At 49.1% G+C, this 20,617-nt stretch overlaps 1 protein-coding gene across 2 annotated transcripts; it reads left to right on the top strand.

Moving 5' to 3' along the window:
* The first annotated feature begins 212 nt into the window (after positions 1-212).
* Positions 213-20,602, top strand: SYT11 (synaptotagmin 11). 2 transcript variants are annotated; one of them, XM_059490202.1, is made up of 4 exons: positions 213-425; positions 7,824-8,641; positions 12,368-12,488; positions 20,183-20,602. In XM_059490202.1, the coding sequence occupies exons 1-4, from the start codon at positions 392-394 to the stop codon at positions 20,491-20,493; spliced, it is 1,284 nt and encodes a 427-aa protein (XP_059346185.1). In that variant the 5' UTR covers positions 213-391; the 3' UTR covers positions 20,494-20,602. The 2 variants fall into 2 exon arrangements, with proteins under 2 accessions (XP_059346185.1, XP_059346184.1); XM_059490201.1 differs by having other exon boundaries at positions 12,368-12,491.
* The last annotated feature ends 15 nt before the right edge of the window (positions 20,603-20,617 follow it).

Here is a 20,617-nt window from a genome sequence, read left to right as displayed (position 1 = left end):
TGAGCGTGGTCACCGCCATCTTCGCTGGGCGCCGCCGCCGCCGGGGCCCGGTGCGACGCCTCACACACACACAGACACACACACACCCCGCTGCCCGCCCGCCTCTGCCGCTGGGGGTGTCCCCGTGGGGCGCAGCGGGGCCGCCCGGTGCTGCCAGTGCTGCCGGCTCCCGGTGGGAGCGCGGCTCAGGCACACCGCGGGCACACGCCCCGCGGCTCCGTGCCCGGAGCCCCGACAGTTGCCGAGTCACCGCCGGGCGGGGCCGCCGCGGGCGGGGCGGGGCCGGGCGGGGCGAGCGCCGCAGCGGGACCAGTCGGCAGCTCCTGCATCCCGGCCGCCAGCATCCTCCGCACCGGGCCCGCACCCCCGCGGCCCCGGCCTCGGCGGGGCCATGGCCGAGATCACCAGTGTCCACCCCGGCTTCGGTGAGTGCGGCCGGGCCGCGGCGGTCCTGGCTGCGGCCCGTCCGTCCTGGCGGAGCCCCCAGAGGCGCCCCCGGGGCCGGGCCTCGCTGCGGCCGCGCAGGGGGACGGGAGCGGCGCTCCAGGGCCTCCGCACCCGCCGGGCCCTCAGCATCCACCGGCCCCTCAGCATCGCCCGGGCCCTCACAGCATCCCCCGGTCCCGGTCCCTCAGCATCCCGCGGCCCCTCAGCATCCCGCGGCCCCTCAGCATCCCGCGGCCCCTCAGCATCCACCGGCCCCTCACAGCATCTCCGGCCCCTCGCAGCATCCTCCGGCCCCTCACAGCATCCCCCGGGCCCTCAGCACCGCCCGGCCCCTCACAGCATCCCCCGGGCCCTCACAGCATCCCCCGGCCCCTCACAGCATTCCCCGGGCCCTCACAGCATCCCCCGGGCCCTCACAGCATCCCCCGGGCCCTCACAGCATCCCCCGGCCCCTCAGCACCGCCCGGGCCCTCACAGCATCCCCCGGGCCCTCACAGCATCCCCCGGCCCCTCAGCACCGCCCGGGCCCTCACAGCATCCCCCGGGCCCTCACAGCATCCCCCGGCCCCTCAGCATCCCGCGGCCCCTCCGCCCCCGCGGGCCGGGCGATGCCGCTGCCGCCGCGGTCTCCGCTGCTGGGGCGGTGCCAGCGCTGGGCCGCGGGCGCGGGGCCGGTACCGGGGGAGCGGGGGCCGGGGGCAGGTGCAGCCCGGGCCGATGACGTGATGTCTGTGCCGGGCCGCGCCGCGCCCCGGCCTTTGTTCGCGCTCCCCGGGGCGGCTGCGGCACCGGCACCGGCGCCACAAGGCGGGGCCTGTCCGGGGCACCGGGGGATGCTCGGGGGAGGGGAGGGGGAACCGGGACCGAGAGCGCCGCGGGGGCGGTGGAGAAGCGCCAAAGCCCGCTGAGATCCGTGCGGGCCCTGCCCGGCGGCGTCGGGCCGAGAACCGCTGGGTTTGGGATGGTTTTGGGGCCCAGAACCGCTGGGTTTGGGATGGTTTTGAGGCCCAGAACCGCTGGGTTTGGGTTGTTTTTGGTGGCAGAGAACCGCTGGGTTTGGGGTGGTTTTAGGGCCCAGAACCGCTGGATTTGGGATGTTTTTGGGGCCCAGAACCGCTGGGTTTGGGATGGTTTTGGTGGCAGAGAACCGCTGGGTTTGGGATGGTTTTGGTGGCAGAGAACCGCTGGGTTTGGGATGTTTTTGGGGCCCAGAACCGCTGGGTTTGGGATGGTTTTGGGGCCCAGAACCGCTGGGGTTTTGGGGTGGTTTTAGGGCCCAGAACCGCTGAGGTTTGGGATAGTTTTGAGGCCCAGAACCGCTGGGTTTGGGTTGTTTTTGGTGGCAGAGAACCGCTGGGTTTGGGATGGTTTTGGGGCTGAGAATTTAGGATGTTTTTCAAGACAGAGAACCACTGGAGTTTGGGATGTTTTGGGGCTGGGAACTGCTGGAGTTTGGGATAGTTTTGGGTGCCCAGAACCGCTGGGTTTGGGATGTTTTTCAGGATAGAGAACCGCTGACGTTTGGGGTGGTTTTGGGGCTGAGAACCGCTGGGGTTTGGGATGTTCTGGGGATGTAGAACCACTGGGTTTAGGATGTTTTTGGGGGCCCACAACTGCTGGGGTTTGGGATGGTTTGGGGGCCAAGAATTTGGGGTGTTTTTGGTGTTGAGAACCACTGGGTTTAGAATGGTTTTGGGTGCAGAAAACCACTGGGGTTTGGGATGTTTTTGGGGCCCAGAACTGCTGGGTTTGGGATGGTTTGGGGGCCAAGAATTTGGGATGTTTTTGGGGCTGAGAACCACTGGGATTTGGGATGTTCTGGGGATGCAGAACTGCTGGGTTTGGGATGTTTTTGAGGCTGAGAATTTGGGGTGTTTTTGGGGCTGAGAACCGCTGGGTTTGGGATGGTTTTGGTGCTGAGAACCACTCGGATTTGGGGTGGTTTTGGGACGCAGAACTGCTGGAGTTTGGGATGTTTTTGGGGTTCAGAACCGCTGGGTTTGGGATGTTTTTGAGGCTGAAAATTTGGGATGTTTTTGGGGCTGAGAATTTGGGATGGTTTTGGTGCTGAGAACCGCTGGGTTTGGGATGTTTTTGGGATGCAGAACTGCTGGGTTTGGGATGTTTTTGAGGCTGAGAATTTGGGGTGTTTTTGGGGCTGAGAACCACTGGGATTTGGGATGTTTTTAGGGCCAAGAGTTTCAAGAGTTTGGGATGTTTTTGGGGCTGAGAATTTGGGATGTTTTTGGTGCTGAGAACCACTGGGTTTGGGATGTTTTTGGGGTTCAGAACCGCTGGGTTTGGGATGTTTTTAGGGCCAAGAGTTTGGGATGTTTTTGAGGCTGAGAATTTGGGATGTTTTTGGTGCTGAGAACCACTGGGTTTGGGATGTTTTTGGGGCCCAGAACTGCTGGGGTTTGGGATGTTTTTGGGACCAAGAATTTGGGATGTTTTTGGTGCTGAGAACCACTGGGTTTGGGATGTTTTTGGGGTTCAGAACCGCTGGGTTTGGGATGTTTTTGAGGCTGAAAATTTGGGATATTTTTGGGGCTGAGAACCACTGGGGTTTGGGATGTTTTTGGTGCCCAGAACTGCTGGGTTTGGGATGTTTTTGGGGTGAGAATTTGGGATATTTTTGGGGCTGAGAACCACTGGAGTTTGGGATGTTTTTGGGGCCGAGAATTTGGGATGGTTTTGGGGCTGAGAACCACTGGGTTTGGGATGGTTTTGGTGCCCAGAACTGCTGGGTTTGGGATGTTTTTGGGGTGAGAGTTTGGGATATTTTTGGGGCTGAGAACCACTGGAGTTTGGGATGTTTTTGGAGTGAGAATTTGGCATGTTTTGGGGCCCAGAACCGCTGGGTTTGGGATGTTTTTGGGATGCAGAACTGCTGGAGTTTGGGATGTTTTTGGGGCCCAGAACCGCTGGGTTTGGGATGTTTTTGAGGCTGAGAATTTGGGATATTTTTGGGGCTGAGAACCACTGGGGTTTGGGATGTTTTTGGAGTGAGAATTTGGGATGTTTTGGTGCAGAGAACTGCTGGGTTTGGGATGTTTTTGTGCAGCCCAGGTGAGGAGTGTGAAGGTTCCTTCACCCTCTCCCCCCTGTCCTGCAGCCCCCTCTGACCTTCCCCTCCCACCCTCCATTCCCTGGCCATGCCTGGCTGCTGCATTTCCCATAAATCCCAAATTATTTATGGATATTTTTCCCTCCAGCACCATTTATTTTGTTAAAAACAAACCCCACTTCCCTCTGGCCTTGAGTTTCCTGACATCCACCATTTAACCATTATCCTTAGCAAAGATCAGGTTGAAAAGGAGATTTTTGGTGATTTTTGATTTTCTTTGGGTCAAATTATAAGGTCACATTTGAATAAAGATGGCTCCCACAAAAATAAAGTTAAAAAAAAAAAAACTTTGGATAAAAATAATTTGGTTTTTTTGGATAAAAATCCAAAGTTCTGCTGTGTTGGAGGGAGGCTGTGCTGCCATTTCAAGTGGACATTGAGGGGGGAAAATGCTCTGAAAGTGCAAAACTTCACTAAAATTTGGTTTTGGCAGCTTTAGATCAATGCAGTTTTCAGAGATTATGGATACAGGACTGAAGGATGGATGGAAAAATTACATAAATTACATAAATTACATAAATTACATAAATTACATTAAAGCCTTCAGCCAGGACAAGGGGGATTGGGAGTCACTGAGGATGAGATAATATTCAGAATTGAAATAATATTCAGAATTGAAATAATATTCAGAATTGAAATAATATTCAGAGTTAAAATGATTTTCAGAGCTGAAATAATTTTCAGAATTGAAATAATTTTGAGATTTGCAATAGTTCAGTGAGAGAAAAGATTTATTTGGTGATTTCTGGTGTGGCTGCTGGGTTCTGCTTCTGGAATTGTCCCATCAGAGGTGCAAGAAATGAAGGCACAAGAATTGATCTTGTGAGGAAACCACAGAAATAAAACCAAAAATGAGAATAAATAAGAATATTAATAAGAATGAGAATAAGAATAAGAATGAGAATAAGAATAAGAATAAGAATAAGAATAAGAATAAGAATAAGATTAAGAATAAGAATGAGAATAAGAATAAGATTAAGAATAAAAGAATAAGAATAAGAATAAGAGAATAAGAATAAAAGAATAAGAGTAAGAATGAGAATAAGAGTAAAAATAAGAATAAGAATAAAAGAATAAGAATAAGAGAATAAAAAAAAAAATAATAATAATAATAATAACATAATAAGAGTGAGAATAAGAATAAAAGAATAAGAATAAGAGTAAGAATAAGAATAAGAATAACTTTATTATTTTATGATAGGAGGATTTTCTGTCTGTTTTTGGACACTGCATTTCCATGGGGGGTTTCATGTTTACCCCTGAATTTAACCAAAAATCCAGGACAAAACACCCACTTCAGGACAAAAGAAAATTTTCAATATTGTTCATAAAGGATATCTCAAATCCAGCATTTTGGCCATATTCATAACTCCCTCCCTGTTGTGAAAATGGAATTGTGTAACGTTCCTGAGCAGGGCATTCAAAAAATAAAAAAATAAAATAAAAGCAAATGTTGCCTGCACATGGAGAGCAGCGTTCCTATGGAGATGTGGTGAGGCAGGAGCTGGGCTTGGCAAGATGAGGCAAGCAACAGTTTGAGATCCTGAGCTCAGGGAACAGGTCAGGCATGCCTTGGGGTGGGAGAAATCAATTTAGAGATAAAAAAAATTAATAAATTTAGAGATAAAATTGATGTCTGGGAGGGCTCTGATAGGCAGATATTGGAATTAAGAGTGTGATAGGAGTGGGTGGATCTGCAGCCAGGTGTGTGGTGGCAGGACAGAGATCCTTCCTTAGCTCATGGAACACAGGTCAGGCATGCCTTAGGGTGTGAGAAATAAATTTAGAGATTAAGAAAATGATGTTTGGGGAAGCTGTGATAAGCAGATCCAAGAATTAAAGCACGACAGGGATGTGTAAACCTTCAGCCAGGTGTGCTGCTCCTCACTGCCCACAGATGTGTCCTTTGTGGTGGCAGGACAGAGATCCTTCCTTAGCTCATGGAACACAGGTCAGGCATGCCTTAGGAGTGTGAGAAATAAATTTAGAGATAAAAAAATGATGTTTGGGGAAGCTGTGATAGGCAAATCCCAGAATTAAAAGCACAACAGGAGTGTGTAAATCTGCAGCCAAGTCTCAGCTCCTCACTGCCTTGTCCTCCCACAGATGTGTCCCTCATGGTGGCAGGACACAGATCCTTCCTTAACTCATAAAAAATGGATCAGGCATGCCTTAGGGTGTGAGAAATAAATTTAGAGATAAAAATGATGTTTGAGGAAGCTGTGATAAGCAGATTCCATAATTAAAACACGACCGGAATGTGTAAATCTGCAGCCAGGTCTCAGCTCCTCACTGCCCACAGATGTGTCCCTCATGGTGGCAGGACAGAGATCCTTCCTTAGCTCATGGAAAACGGGTCAGGCATGACTTAGGAGTGTGAGGAATAAATTTTGGGGATGCTGTGACACTCAAATGCCAAAATTTAAAGCATGACAGGAATGTTCAGATCTTCAGCCAGGTCTCAGCTCCTCATTGCCTTGTCCTCCCACAGATGTGTCCCTCATGGTGGCAGGACACAGATCCTTCCTTAGCTCATGGAAAACGGGTCAGGCATGCCTTAGGAGTGTGAGAAATAAATTTAGAGATAAAAAAATGATGTTTGGGGAAGCTGTGATAGGCGAATCCCAGAATTAAAAGCACAACAGGAGTGTGTAAATCTGCAGCCAGGTCTCAGCTCCTCACTGCCCACAGATGTGTCCCTCATGGTGGCCGGACACAGATCCTTCCTTAGCTCATGGAAAACGGGTCAGGCATGACTTAGGAGTGTGAGGAATAAATTTTGGGGATGCTGTGACACTCAAATGCCAAAATTTAAAGCATGACAGGAATGTTCAGATCTTCAGCCAGGTCTCAGCTCCTCATTGCCTTGTCCTCCCACAGATGTGTCCTTTGTGGTGGCAGGACACAGATCCTTCCTTAGCTCATGGAAAATGGATCAGGCATGCCTTAGGAGTGTGAGAAATAAATTTAGAGATTAAAAAAAATGATGTCTGGGGAAGCTGTGATAAGCAGATTCCATAATTAAAACATGACAGGAATGTGTAAATCTGCAGCCAGGTCTCAGCTCCTCACTGCCCACAGATGTGTCCCTCATGGTGGCAGGACAGAGATCCTTCCTTAGCTCATGGAACACAGGTCAGGCATGTCCTAAGAACGTGAGAAATAAATTTAGAGATAGCAGTGATGTAGGCATGACTTGAGAGTGTGAGAAATAAATTTTGGGGATGCTCTGATAGGCAAATCCCAGAATTTAAAGCAAAACAGGAGTGTGTAAATCTGCAGCCAGGTGTGCTGCTCCTCACTGCCTTGTCTTCCCACAGATGTGTCCCTCATGGTGGCAGGACAGAGATCCTTCCTTAGCTCATGGAACACAGGTCAGGCATGCCTTAGGAGTGTGAGAAATAAATTTCGAGATAAAAATGATGTTTGGGGAAGCTCTGATAGGCAAATCCCAGAATTAAAAGCACAACAGAAGTGTGTGGATCTGCATCAGGTGTGTGGTGGCAGGACAGAGATCCTTCCTTAGCTCATGGAACACAGGTCAGGCATGCCTTAGGAGTGTGAGAAATAAATTTAGAGATTAAAAAAATGATGTTTGGGGAAGCTGTGATAAGCAGATCCAAGAATTAAAAGCACGACAGGAGTGTGTGGATCTGCATCAGGTGTGCTGCTCCTCACTGCCCACAGATGTGTCCTTTGTGGTGGCAGGACAGAGATCCTTCCTTAGCTCATGGAAAATGGATCAGGCATGCCTTAGGGTGTGAGAAATAAATTTAGAGATAAAAATGATGGTTGAGGAATCTGTGATAGGCAGACCTTAGAATTAAAAGACGACAGGAATGCGTAGATCTGCAGCCAGGTGTGCTGCTCCTCACTGCCTTGATTTCCCCCTGTGGTGGCAGGACAGAGATCCTTCCTTAGCTCATGGAACACAGGCCAGGCATGCCTTGAGAGTGTGAGAAATAAATTTACAGATTAAAACAATGATGTCTGGGGAAACTGGGATAGGCAGATTCCAGAATTAAAAGCACCACAGGAATGTGTAGTTCTGCAGCCAGGTCTCAGCTCCTCACTGCCCACAGATGTGTCCCTCATGGTGGCAGGACAGAGATCCTTCCTTAGCTCATGGAACACAGGCCAGGGATGCCTTAGGAGTGTGAAGAATAAATTTTGGGGATGCTGTGACACTCAAATGCCAGCATTAAGTGTGACCAGGCGTGCTGCTCCTCACTGCCCTCTCTCCCCACAGATGTGTCCCCCGTGGTGGCCGGACTCATCGGCGCCACCGTGCTGGTGGTTTCCGTCTCGGTCACAGTCTTTGTGTGGACATGCTGTCACCAGCAAGCAGAAAAGAAGCACAAAACCCCGCCTTACAAATTCATCCACATGCTGAAAGGCATCAGCATCTACCCGGAGACCTTGAGCAACAAGAAGAAAATCAAGCGGATCCGCCGAGACAAGAGCGGCGCGGCCGGGGAGGGCGGCAGCGGGGGCAACCTCCTGCTGGATGCCGCTGAGGCCGGCTTGGGGGGCCCCAGCAAGGCTCCAGATGGACCCCCCCAGGTGGAGCAGCTCCCCATCAAGGTGGATTACGGAGATGAACTCAGCCCAGATCAAAGCCTCACTCCGGGAGGAAGCAAAACCTCCTCTCCCTCTTCTCCGGGTGACGACGTGATGCTGGGAGAGCTGACTTTCTCCGTGGACTACAACTTCCCAAAAAAAGCCCTGGTGGTCACCATCCAGGAGGCCCACGGGCTGCCGGTGATGGACGAGCACACGCAGAGCTCCGACCCCTACATCAAGATGACCATCCTGCCCGACAAGCGGCACCGCGTCAAGACCCGCGTGCTGCGCAAGACCCTGGAGCCCGTTTTCGACGAGACCTTCACCTTCTACGGCATCCCCTACAGCCAGCTGCAGGACCTGGTGCTGCACTTCCTGGTGCTCAGCTTCGACCGCTTCTCCCGCGACGACGTGATCGGGGAGGTGATGGTGCCCCTGGCCGGGGTGGATCCCAGCACGGGCAAGGTGCAGCTCACCAGGGAGATCCTCAAAAGGAACATCCAGGTGGGTGTGTGCAGCCCCAATCCATGAGGGGGGACTCTTTGGCCCCAGAGCTTTTGATCTGGAAGATTCAGATCAGGAATGATGCGGATTCTCAGCCATAAATTTTGGTTTTTACCCAATTTCATTTTTTTTGGTTTGACCCCAAACCTTTTGATCTGGGACCCTCAAAATCCTCTCTGTAAACAGGAGTGATGCAGATCCTCAGCCATAAATTTTGGGGTTTTCTCCACAAATCCATGTTTTTGGTGATATATCCACCTTGCAGGGGTGAATCCTCAAAAGGAACATCCAGGTGGGTGTGTGCACCCCCAATCCATGTGGGGGGACTCTTTGGCCCCAGAGCTTTTGATCTGGAAGATTCAGATCCGGAATGATGCGGATTCTCAGTCATAAATTTTGGTTTTTACCCAATTTCATTTTTTTTTGGTATGATATGGCTGTGTTTGACCCCAGAGATTTTGATCCAGGAGCCTCAATGGTTCTACAAACTGGAATGATGCAGATCCTCAACCATAAGTTCTGGTTTTTCCCCAAATTAATTTTTTTGCTGTGATATGGCTGTGTTTGACCCCAAACCTTTTGATCTGGGACCCTCAAAATCCTCTCTGTGGTAGTTCTACAAACAGGATTGATGCAGATCCTCAGCCATAAATTTTGGGGTTTTGTCCACAAATCCATGTTTTTGGTGATATATCCACCTTGCAGGGGTGAATCCCTGCACGGGCAAGGTGCAGCTCACCAGGGAGATCCTCAAAAGGAACATCCAGGTGGGTGTGTGCAGCCCCAATCCATGTGGGGGGACTCTTTGGCCCTAGAGATTTTGATCTGGAAGATTCAGATCAGGAATGATGCGAATTCTCAGTCTTAAATTTTGGTTTTTACCCAATTTCATTTTTTTTGGTGTGATATGGCTGTGTTTGACCCCAGAGATTTTGATCCAGGAGCCTCAGTGGTTCTACAAACTGGAATGATGCAGATCCTCAACCATAAGTTCTGGTTTTTCCCCAAATTCATATTTTTGCTGTGATATGGCTGTGTTTGATCCCAAACCTTTTGATCTGGGACCCTCAGTGGTTCTACAAGCAGGAATGATGCAGAGCCTCAGCTACAAATTTTGCTTTTTACCCAATTTCATATTTTTGGTGTGATATGGCTGTGTTTGAACCCAGAGATTTTGATCTGGAACCTTCAGATCAGGAATGATGCAGATTCTCAACCATAAATTCTGGTTTTCCACAAATTCATATTTCTGGTGTGTTTGACCCCACAGCTTTTGATCCAGGAGCCTCCACGGTTTAACAAGAAAGAATAATGTAGATCCTCAGCCATAAATTCTGTTTTTTCCACAAATTCATATTTTTGGTGTGACACACCTGTGTTTGACCCCAGAGATTTTGATCCACAACCTTCCATGGTTTTGCAAACAGGAATGATGCAGATCCTCAACCATAAATTCTGTTTTTTTCCCCAAATTCATATTTTTGGTTTGTTTTATCCCAGAGATTTTGATCTGGGACCCTCAGTGGTTCTACAAACAGGAATGATGCAGATCCTCAACCATAAATTCTATTTTTTCCCACAATTTCATATTTTTTTGTGTCTTATGGCTGTGTTTGATCCCAGAGCTTTTAATCCAGGAGCCTCCATGGTTTATCAAGCAGGAACAATGCAGATCCTCAACCATAAATTCTATTTTTTTCCACAATTTCATAATTTTTGTGTCTTATGGCTGTGTTTGATCCCAGAGCTTTTGATCCAGGAGCCTCCACGGTTTAACAAGAAAGAATAATGTAGATCCTCAGCCAAAAATTCTGTTTTTTCCACAAATTCATATTTTTGGTGTGACACACCTGTGTTTGACCCCAATATGAATTTGTGGAAAAACCAGAATTTATGGCTGAGGATCTGCATCATTCCTGTTTGTAAAACCTTCCATGGTTTCCACAAATTCATATTTCTGGTGTGTTTGACCCCAGAGCTTTTGATCCAGGAGCCTCCACGGTTTAACAAGAAAGAATAATGTAGATCCTCAGCCATAAATTCTGTTTTTTCCACAAATTCATATTTTTGGTGTGATATGGCCGTGTTTGACCCCACAGCTTTTGATCCACAACCCTCCATGGTTTATCAAGCAGGAATAATGCAGATCCTCAACCATAAATTCTGTTTTTTCCCCAAATTCATATTTTTGGTGTGTTTTATCCCAGAGATTTTGATCTGGGACCCTCAGTGGTTCTACAAACAGAAATGATGCAGATCCTCAACCATAAATTCTATTTTTTTCCACAATTTCATATTTTTTTGTGTCTTATGGCTGTGTTTGATCCCAGAGCTTTTAATCCAGGAGCCTCCATGGTTTATCAATCAGGAACAATGCAGATCCTCAACCATAAATTCTATTTTTTTCCACAATTTCATAATTTTTGTGTCTTATGGCTGTGTTTGATCCCAGAGCTTTTAATCCAGGAGCCTCCGTGGTTTAACAAGAAAGAATAATGTAGATCCTCAGCCATAAATTCTGTTTTTTCCCCAAATTCATATTTTTGGTGTGTTTTATCCCAGAGATTTTGATCTGGGACCCTCAGTGGTTCTACAAACAGGAATGATGCAGATCCTCAACCATAAATTCTATTTTTTTCCACAATTTCATATTTTTTTGTGTCTTACGGCTGTGTTTGATCCCAGAGCTTTTAATCCAGGAGCCTCCATGGTTTAACAAGAAAGAATAATGTAGATCCTCAGCCAAAAATTCTGTTTTTTCCCCAAATTCATATTTTTGGTGTGTTTTATCCCAGAGATTTTGATCTGGGACCCTCAGTGGTTCTACAAACAGGAATGATGCAGATCCTCAACCATAAATTCTATTTTTTTCCACAATTTCATATTTTTTTGTGTCTTATGGCTGTGTTTGATCCCAGAGCTTTTAATCCAGGAGCCTCCATGGTTTAACAAGAAAGAATAATGTAGATCCTCAGCAAAAAATTCTGTTTTTTCCACAAATTCATATTTTTGGTGTGACACACCTGTGTTTGACCCCAATATGAATTTGTGGAAAAACCAGAATTTATGGCTGAGGATCTGCACCATTCCTGTTTGTAAAACCTTCCATGGTTTCCACAAATTCATATTTCTGGTGTGTTTGACCCCAGAGCTTTTGATCCAGGAGCCTCCACGGTTTAACAAGAAAGAATAATGTAGATCCTCAGCCATAAATTCTGTTTTTTCCACAAATTCATATTTTTGGTGTGACACACCTGTGTTTGACCCCAGAGATTTTGATCCACAACCTTCCATGGTTTTGCAAACAGGAATAATGCAGATCCTCAACCATAAATTCTGTTTTTTCCCCAAATTCATATTTTTGGTGTGTTTTATCCCAGAGATTTTGATCTGGGACCCTCAGTGGTTCTACAAACAGGAATGATGCAGATCCTCAACCATAAATTCTATTTTTTCCCACAATTTCATATTTTTTTGTGTCTTATGGCCGTGTTTCATCCCAGAGCTTTTAATGCAGGAACTTCCATGGTTTATCAATCAGGAATAATGCAGATCCTCAACCACAAATTCTGTTTTTTTTCCCACAAATTCATATTTTTGCACCTGAGACACCTGGGGCTCATTTCCCTGCTTTTTATCCATTTAACACGAGGAAAGGAAATTCTGGGCACCTCCCAGTGAGGAGGAGCAGCCTGTCCTGAGGAGCTGTGTGTGTTTTTCTGGCAGAAGTGCATCAGCAGAGGGGAGCTGCAGGTGTCCCTGTCCTACCAGCCCATGGCACAGAGGATGACTGTGGTGGTGCTGAAGGCCAGGCATTTGCCAAAGATGGACATCACTGGCCTCTCAGGTAGAAGCTATTTTCTCCACCTTGGAGCGGGTGGGAAAAAGCAGAAAATCCCCAAATTTCCCCGCAGGGCTCTTCCTTTGGTTTAGCTGAAGATTTTATATTTTATATATATTTTATATGTATAAATATAAAATATTTTTTTTTATAATTTTTTTTTTCTTCAAATTCTTCTTAAGGGTTTTTAGATTGCTCTGAGTGCTGCGTCACTCTCAATTGTGATGGAGCTCCTAAATCCCTCAATCCCCCAGGCAGCCTTGGTGGGACCTTCAGGACACTCCTGAAGAGCCTGAAGGGCTCAGTTGCTGAAAATCCACAAAAAAATCAGTGGAATTGGAGCTTCTAAGCCCCTCAGACCTTCAGGACACTCCTGAAGAGCCTGGGGGACTCAGCTGCTGAAAATCCACAAAAAAATCAGTGGAAACTGAGCTCCTGAAGAGCCTGAGGGGCTCAGGTACCAAAGATCCACCAAAAATCAGTGGAAATTGAGCTCCTAAACCCCTCAGATCTTCAGGACACTCTTGAAGAGCCTGAAGGGCTCAGCTACTAAAGACCCACCAAAAATCGGTGGAATTTGAGCTCCTGAACACCTCAGATCCCCCAAGGCAGCCTTGGTGGGAACTCCTGAAGAGCCTGAAGGGCTCAGCTGCTAAAAATCCAAAAAATATCAGTGGAAATTGAGCTCCTAAACTTCTCCATCCCCCAAGGCAGCCTTGGTGGGATCTTCAGGACGCTCCTGAAGAGCCTGAAGGGTTCAGCTGCTGAAAATCCACAAAAAAATCAGTGGAATTTGAGCTCCAAAACCCCCTCAGAGCCCTTTGGTAACAGATCCCCTAAAATCAGTGGAATTTCAGCTCCTAAACCCCTCAGAGCCCTCAAGGCTGCCTTGGTGGGACCTTCAGGACACTCCTGAAGAGCCTGAAGGGCTCAGTTGCTGAAAATCCACAAAAAAACCAGTGGAATTGGAGCTTCTAAGGCCCTCAGACCTTCAGGACACTCCTGAAGAGCCTGGGGGGCTCAGCTGCTGAAAATCCACCAAAAATCAGTGGAAACTGAGCTCCTGAAGAGCCTGAGGGGCTCAGGTACCAAAGATCCACCAAAAATCAGTGGAAATTGAGCTCCTAAAGAGCCTGAGGGGCTCAGGTACCAAAGATCCACCAAAAATCAGTGGAAATTGAGCTCCTAAACCCCTCAGATCTTCAGGACACTCTTGAAGAGCCTGAAGGGCTCAGCTACTAAAGACCCACCAAAAATCGGTGGAATTTGAGCTCCTGAACACCTCAGATCCCCCAAGGCAGCCTTGGTGGGAACTCCTGAAGAGCCTGAAGGGCTCAGCTGCTAAAAATCAAAAAAATATCAGTGGAAATTGAGCTCCTAAACTTCTCCATCCCCCAAGGCAGCCTTGGTGGGATCTTCAGGACGCTCCTGAAGAGCCTGAAGGGTTCAGCTGCTGAAAATCCACAAAAAAATCAGTGGAATTTGAGCTCCAAACCCCCTCAGAGCCCTTTGGTAACAGATCCCCCAAAATCAGTGGAATTTCAGCTCCTAAACCCCTCAGAGCCCCCAAGGCTTCCTTGGTGGGACCTTCAGGACACTCCTGAAGAGCCTGAGGGGCTCAGGTACCAAAGATCCACCAAAAATCAGTGGAATTTGAGCTCCTAAACCCCTCAGATCCCCCAGGCAGCCTTGGTGGGACCTTCAGGACACTCCTGAAGAGCCTGAGGGGCTCAGGTGCTGAAAATCCACAAAAAATCAGTGGAATTGGAGTGGAATGGTTGTGCAGACCCAAATTCTTTCTGCTGGGAGCTCTTCATGCAGGCAGGGCTTTGTGGAGGCAGCAGCTCTGTGCTGGATCCAGAACATCCTGGAGAATTCCTGAGGGAGCTGGGAATTGAATGGAGAATTCTTGAAGGAGCTGGGAAGGGGCTGGAGAATTTCTTAAGAGAGCTGGGAAGGGGTTGGAGAATCCCTGAGGGAGCTGGGAAGGGGCTGGAAAACTCCTAAAGGAGCTGGGGAGGGAATGGAGAATCCCTGAGAGAGCTGGGAAAGGGAATGGAGAATTCCTGAGGGAGCTGGGAATTCCTGAGGGAGTTGGGAAGGGGCTGAAGAATTCTTGAGGGAGCTGGAAAAAGGACTGGATAATTCCTGAGGGAACTGGGAAAGGGCTGGAGAATCCCTGAGGGAGGGGATGGAGAATTCTTGAAGGAGCTGGGAAAGGAGCTGGAGAATTCCTGAAGGAGCTGGGAATTCCTGAAGGAACTGGGAAAGGGCTGGAAAATTTCTGAGGGAACTGGAAAAGGGGCTGGAGAATTTCTAAGGGAACTGGGAATCCCTGAGGGAGCTGGAAATTGAATGGAGAATTCCTGAAGGTGCTGGGAAAGGGGCTGGAAAATTTCTGAGGGAACTGGGAAGGGAATGGAGAATTCCTGAGGGAGCTGGGAAGGGAATGGAGAATTCTTGAGGGAGCTGGGAAGGGGTTAGAAAATTCCTGAGGGAGCTGGGAATTTCTGAGGGAGCTGGGAATTTCTGAGGGAGTTGGGAAGGGGCTGAAGAATTCTTGAGGGAGCTGGAAAAGGGACTGGATAATTCCTGAGGGAACTGGGAAAGGGCTGGAGAATCCCTGAGGGAGCTGGGAAGGGAATGGAGAATTCTTGAAGGAGCTGGGAAGGGGTTGGAGAATTCCTGAGGGAGCTGGGAAAGGGCTGGGAAATTCCTGAGGGAGCTGGGAATGGAATGGAGAATCCCTGAGGGAGCTGGGAAGAAGCTGGAGAATTCCTGAAGGAGCTGGGAATTCCTGAAGGAACTGGGAAAGGGCTGGAAAATTTCTGAGGGAACTGGAAAAGAGGCTGGAGAATTTCTAAGGGAACTGGGAATCCCTGAGGGAGCTGGAAATTGAATGGAGAATTCCTGAAGGTGCTGGGAAAGGGGCTGGAAAATTTCTGAGGGAACTGGGAAGGGAATGGAGAATTCCTGAGGGAGTTGGGAATTCCTGAGGGGCTGGAAAGGGAATGGAGAATTCTTGAGGGAGCTGGGAAGGGGTTAGAAAATTCCTGAGGGAGCTGGGAATTTCTGAGGGAGCTGGGAATTTCTGAGGGAGTTGGGAAGGGGCTGAAGAATTCTTGAGGGAGCTGGAAAAGGGACTGGATAATTCCTGAGGGAACTGGGAAAGGGCTGGAGAATTTCTGAGGGAGCTGGGAAGGGAATGGAGAATTCTTGAAGGAGCTGGGAAGGGAATGGAGAATTCCTGGGGGAGCTGGAAATTCCTGAGAGAGTTGGAAATTGGATGGAGAATTCCTGAAGGAGCTGGGAAAGGGCTGGAAAATTCCTGAGGGAGCTGGGAAGGAGCAAAGGAGGCTCAGGAGGGCCCTTGTGGCTCTGCAAAGCTCCTGCCAGGCGGGGACAGCCAGGAGGGGTCAAGCTCTGCCCCCAGAAATTCTGATTTTGGTTGTTTTCATTTTTGTGGTGCTGTTTGCAGAGAGGAGAGCAGCAGAGCAGCTGTTGTGCCTTTGCTGTTTCACAGATTTTTCCCACTCCTGAATCCCCTCAGCAAATTCTGCCTCAGGATTGTGGGGAAATGGTTGGGATCATGTTGAGATTCAAACCTAGTCCTGGTTTTGCAGCTTTTCTCTGGTTTTTGCACAATTCTGCCTCAGGATTGTGGGGAAATGGTTGGGATCAAGTTGAGATTCAAACCTAGGCCTGGTTTTGCAGCTTTTCCCTGGTTTTTGCACAATTCTGCCTCAGGATCGTGGGGAAATGGTTGGGATCAAGTTGAGATTCAAACCTAGTCCTGGTTTTGCAGCTTTTCCCTGGTTTTTGCACAATTCTGCCTCAGGATCGTGGGGAAATGGTTGGGATCAAGTTGAGATTCAAACCTAGGCCTGGTTTTGCAGCTTTTCCCTGGTTTTTGCACAATTCTGCCTCAGGATTGTGGGGAAATGGTTGGGATCATGTTGAGATTCAAACCTAGTCCTGGTTTTGCAGCTTTTCTCTGGTTTTTGCACAATTCTGCCTCAGGATCGTGGGGAAATGGTTGGGATCAAGTTGAGATTCAAACCTAGGCCTGGTTTTGCAGCTTTCTCCTCAGAGGGATGCAGACTAGGCTGAATTATTGTAGGCCCTGCATTTTACTCTTTAAGGGAAAAAAAAAAAAAGAAAATAAAAATCTGTGCTTGTGTAGTCTCCAAGCACAGAATAAAATTTTCAGTGATGTTCTACCTGCAGAACCTTGTGACTCACACTGTTTATTTATATGATCTTTGGATTATGCATAAACTCATTCCAGCTGGGTGAAAAGAAAAAAAAAAAAAAAGGTGAAAATGAGGCAGTGCCAGCCAAGCAAGGGACTTCAAAACTTGTGTGGAATGAAAATAAAAATTCCCTCAGTGCCTGGTAGCTTGATTGTAATCCAGCGCTTGCATAAAGAGCAGCTGGGGGAAAAAGGGAGCCTTTGTTGCTTTGTTTTAAATTTTTTCTTTCCCAGTAACTTCTGCTGGCAGCAAATTATTGCAAATTAATTGGAAGCGTCTCGAGCCTTTGTTGGGCTCCTGAGCAAGGCTGGGGTGCTCAGAGAGGGATTTGGGGTGAGCTCAGGGTGGATTTCCAGGGCTGCAGGGAGAGGGATGGATTGGGAGCGCCAGCACACAGGGAATGGCTTTACCCTGGGTGGGATTTTGGGCAGGAATTGTTCCCTGGCAGGGTGGGCAGGTGCCCAGAGCAGCTGTGGGTGCCCCTGAAGTGTTGGACAGGGTTTGGATCAACCTGGGATGGTGGAAAATGTCCTTGCTCTTGGCACTGGATGAGTTTTAAATTCTATTTTTAACCCAAACCATGCCATGGTCCTATGAGAACATTGCCCAAAAATCCCCTTGCACCTAAACTGGGGGGGTGAGGAGCTGAAACTCCTGAGCTGCCCAATCTTTGGATGCTTGGGATTAAATTCATGAAAACAGATTTCCCAGAGCAGCTGTGGCTGCCCCTGCATCCCTGGCAGTGCCCAAGGCCAGCCTGGAGCTACCTGAGGTAGAGGAAGGTGTGAAATTAGATGAGGATGAGGGAATGGGATTTTTAAGTCCCTCCCAGCCCAAATCTCTACCTGGGGTAGATGAAGGTGTGGAATGGGGCAGGGATGAGTGGAATGGGATTTTGAGGTTTCTCCCAGCTCAAACCAGAGCCCAAACCTCTGCCTGAGGAAGATGAAGGTCTGGAATGGGATGGGCAGGAATGGAATGGGATTTTTAAGTCCTTCCCACCCCAAATCTCTACCTGGGGTAGACGAAGGTGTGGAAAGGGATGAGCAAGAATGGAATGGGATTTTGAGGTTCCTCCCAGCCCAAACCTCTGCCTGGGGTAGTAGAAGGTCTGGAATGGGATGAGCAGGAATGGAATGGGATTTTGAAGTCCCTCCCAGCCCAAATCTCTACCTGGGGTAGATGAAGGTGTGGAATGGGACAGGGATGAGTAGAATGGGATTTTGAGGTTTCTCCCAGCTCAAACCAGAGCCCAGACCTCTACCTGAGGAAGATGAAGGTCTGGAATGGGATGGGCAGGAGTAGAATGGGATTTTTAAGTCCTTCCCATCCCAAATCTCTACCTGGGGTAGACGAAGGTGTGGAAAGGGATGAGCAAGAATGGAATGGGATTTTGAGGTTCCTCCCAACCCAAACCAGAGCCCAAACCTCTGCCTGGGGCACAGAAAGGTGTGGAATGGGATTTTTAAGTCCCTCCCAGCCCAAATCTCTACCTGGGGTAGATGAAGGTGTGGAATGGGATGGGAATATGAGTAAAATGGGATTTTAAGTCCCTCCCAGCCCAAATCAGAGCTTAAACCTCCATTTGGGGTAGATGAAGGTGTGGAATGGGATGGGGATGAGTAGAATGGGATTTTTAAGTCCTTCCCCGCCCAAACCTCTACTGGGGGTAGACAAAGGTGTGGAATGGTACAGGGATGGGTAGAATGGGATTTTGAGGTTTCTCCCAGCCCAAACCAGAGCCCAGACCTCTGCCTGGGGTAGACAAAGGTGTGGAATGTGATGGGGATGGGTAGAATGGGATTTTAAGTCCCTCCCAACCCAAACCACAGCTTAGACTTCTACCTGGAGTCATGGAAGGTGTGGAATGGGATGGGCAGGAGTGCAATGAGATTTCAAGTTCCTCCCAGCCCAAACCAGAGCCCAAACTTCTACCTTGGGGTACAGAAAGGTGTGGAATGGGATTTGAAGTCCCTCCCAGCCCAAACCAGAGCTCAAACCTCCATCTGGGGTAGAGGAAGTTATGGAATGTGATGGGGATGAGTAGAATGGGATTTTTAAGTCCCTGCCAGCCCAAATCTCTACCTGGGGTAGATGAAGGTGTGGAATGGTACAGGGATGAGTGGAATGGGATTTTGAGGTTTCTCCCGGCCCAAACCAGAGCCCAAACCTCTGCCTTGGGTACTGGAAGGTGTGGAATGGGATGGGGATGAGTAGAATGGGATTTTTAAGTCCTTCCCAGCCCAAAGCACTACCTGGGGTACAGAAAGGTGTGGAATGGGATTTGAAGTCCCTCCCAGCCCAAACCAGAGCTTAAACCTCCATCTGGGGTAGAGGAAGGTCTAGAATGTGATGGGGATGGGTAGAATGGGATTTTTAAGTCCCTCCCAGCCCAAATCTCTACCTGGGGTAGATGGAGGTATGGAATGGGACAGGGATGAGTAGAATGGGATTTTGAGGTTTCTCCCAGCTCAAACCAGAGCCCAGACCTCTACCTGAGGAAGATGAAGGTCTGGAATGGGATGAGCAGGAGTAGAATGGGATTTTTAAGTCCTTCCCACCCCAAATCTCTACCTGGGGTAGACGAAGGTGTGGAAAGGGATGAGCAAGAATGGAATGGGATTTTGAGGTTCCTCCCAACCCAAACCAGAGCCCAAACCTCTGCCTGGGGCACAGAAAGGTGTGGAATGGGATTTTGACGTCCCTCCCAGCCCAAATCTCTACCTGGGGTAGATGAAGGTGTGGAATGGGATGGGAATATGAGTAAAATGGGATTTGAAGTCCCTCCCAGCCCAAATCAGAGCTTAAACCTCCATTTGGGGTAGATGAAGGTGTGGAATGGGATGGGGATGAGTAGAATGGGATTTTTAAGTCCTTCCCACCCCAAATCTCTACCTGGGGTAGACAAAGGTTTGCAATGGTACAGGGGTGGGTAGAATGGGATTTTGAGGTTCCTCCCAGCCCAAACCAGAGCCCAAACCTCTACCTTGGATACAGGAAGGTGTGGAATGGGATGGGGATGAGTAGAATGGGATTTTAAGTCCCCCCAGCCCAAACCAGAGCCCAAACCTCGACCTTGGGGCACAGAAAGGTGTGAAATGGGATTTTGAAGTCCCTGCCAGCCCAAATCTCTACCTGGGGTAGACAAAGGTGTGGAAAGGGATGAGCAAGAATGGAATGGGATTTTGAGGTTCCTCCCAACCCAAACCAGAGCCCAAACCTCTGCCTGAGGTAGATGAAGGTCTGGAATGTGATGGGGATGAGTAGAATGGGATTTTAAGTCCCTGCCAGCCCAAATCTCTACCTGAGGTAGATGAAAGTGTGGAATGGTGGAGGGATGGGTAGAATGGGAGTTGCAGTCCCCAAACCAGTGCCTCCCAGCGCCCCCAGGCCGTGCCGGAGCCCCCTGGGCCGTGTCACTGGCCGCCCTCTCCCCCCCCTTTGCAGACCCCTACGTCAAGGTGAACGTTTACTACGGCCGCAAGCGCATCGCCAAGAAGAAGACGCACGTCAAGAAGTGCACGCTGAACCCCGTGTTCAACGAGTCCTTCAGCTACGACATCCCGGCCGAGCTGCTGCCCGACGTCAGCGTCGAGTTCCTGGTGATCGACTTCGAGCGCACCACCAAGAACGAGGCCGTGGGGCGGCTGATCCTGGGCGCGCACAGCGCCAGCGCCGCGGGCGCCGAGCACTGGCACCAGGTGTGCGACGGCCCCGGCAAGAGCGTGGCCAAGTGGCACAGCCTGAGCGAGTACTAAAACCCAGCCTGGCGCGTGCCACGAGGTTGGGTTGGCGCTAGGACTGGAGTTGAGTTGAGTTGAGTTGAGTTGAGTTGAGTTGAGTTGAGTTGAGTTGAGAGAAGAAGAAGAAGCAGCTGGTTGG

Source organism: Ammospiza nelsoni, chromosome 28 (assembly GCF_027579445.1).
Source record: "Ammospiza nelsoni isolate bAmmNel1 chromosome 28, bAmmNel1.pri, whole genome shotgun sequence".
NCBI classification, from domain to species: Eukaryota; Metazoa; Chordata; class Aves; order Passeriformes; family Passerellidae; genus Ammospiza; species Ammospiza nelsoni.
The sequence above is the reverse complement of the archived record's forward strand: the minus strand, read 5'-3'. Positions and strand labels throughout refer to the sequence as shown.

Coding starts and splice junctions, on each gene's coding strand:
- SYT11 (XM_059490201.1), top strand. CDS start 392: ATGGCCGAGATCACCAGTGTCCACCCCGGCTTCG. Junction 426..7,823: donor CAGTGTCCACCCCGGCTTCG/GTGAGTGCGGCC, acceptor CTCTCCCCACAG/ATGTGTCCCCCGTGGTGGCC. Junction 12,492..20,182: donor CATCACTGGCCTCTCAGGTA/GAAGCTATTTTC, acceptor CCCCCTTTGCAG/ACCCCTACGTCAAGGTGAAC.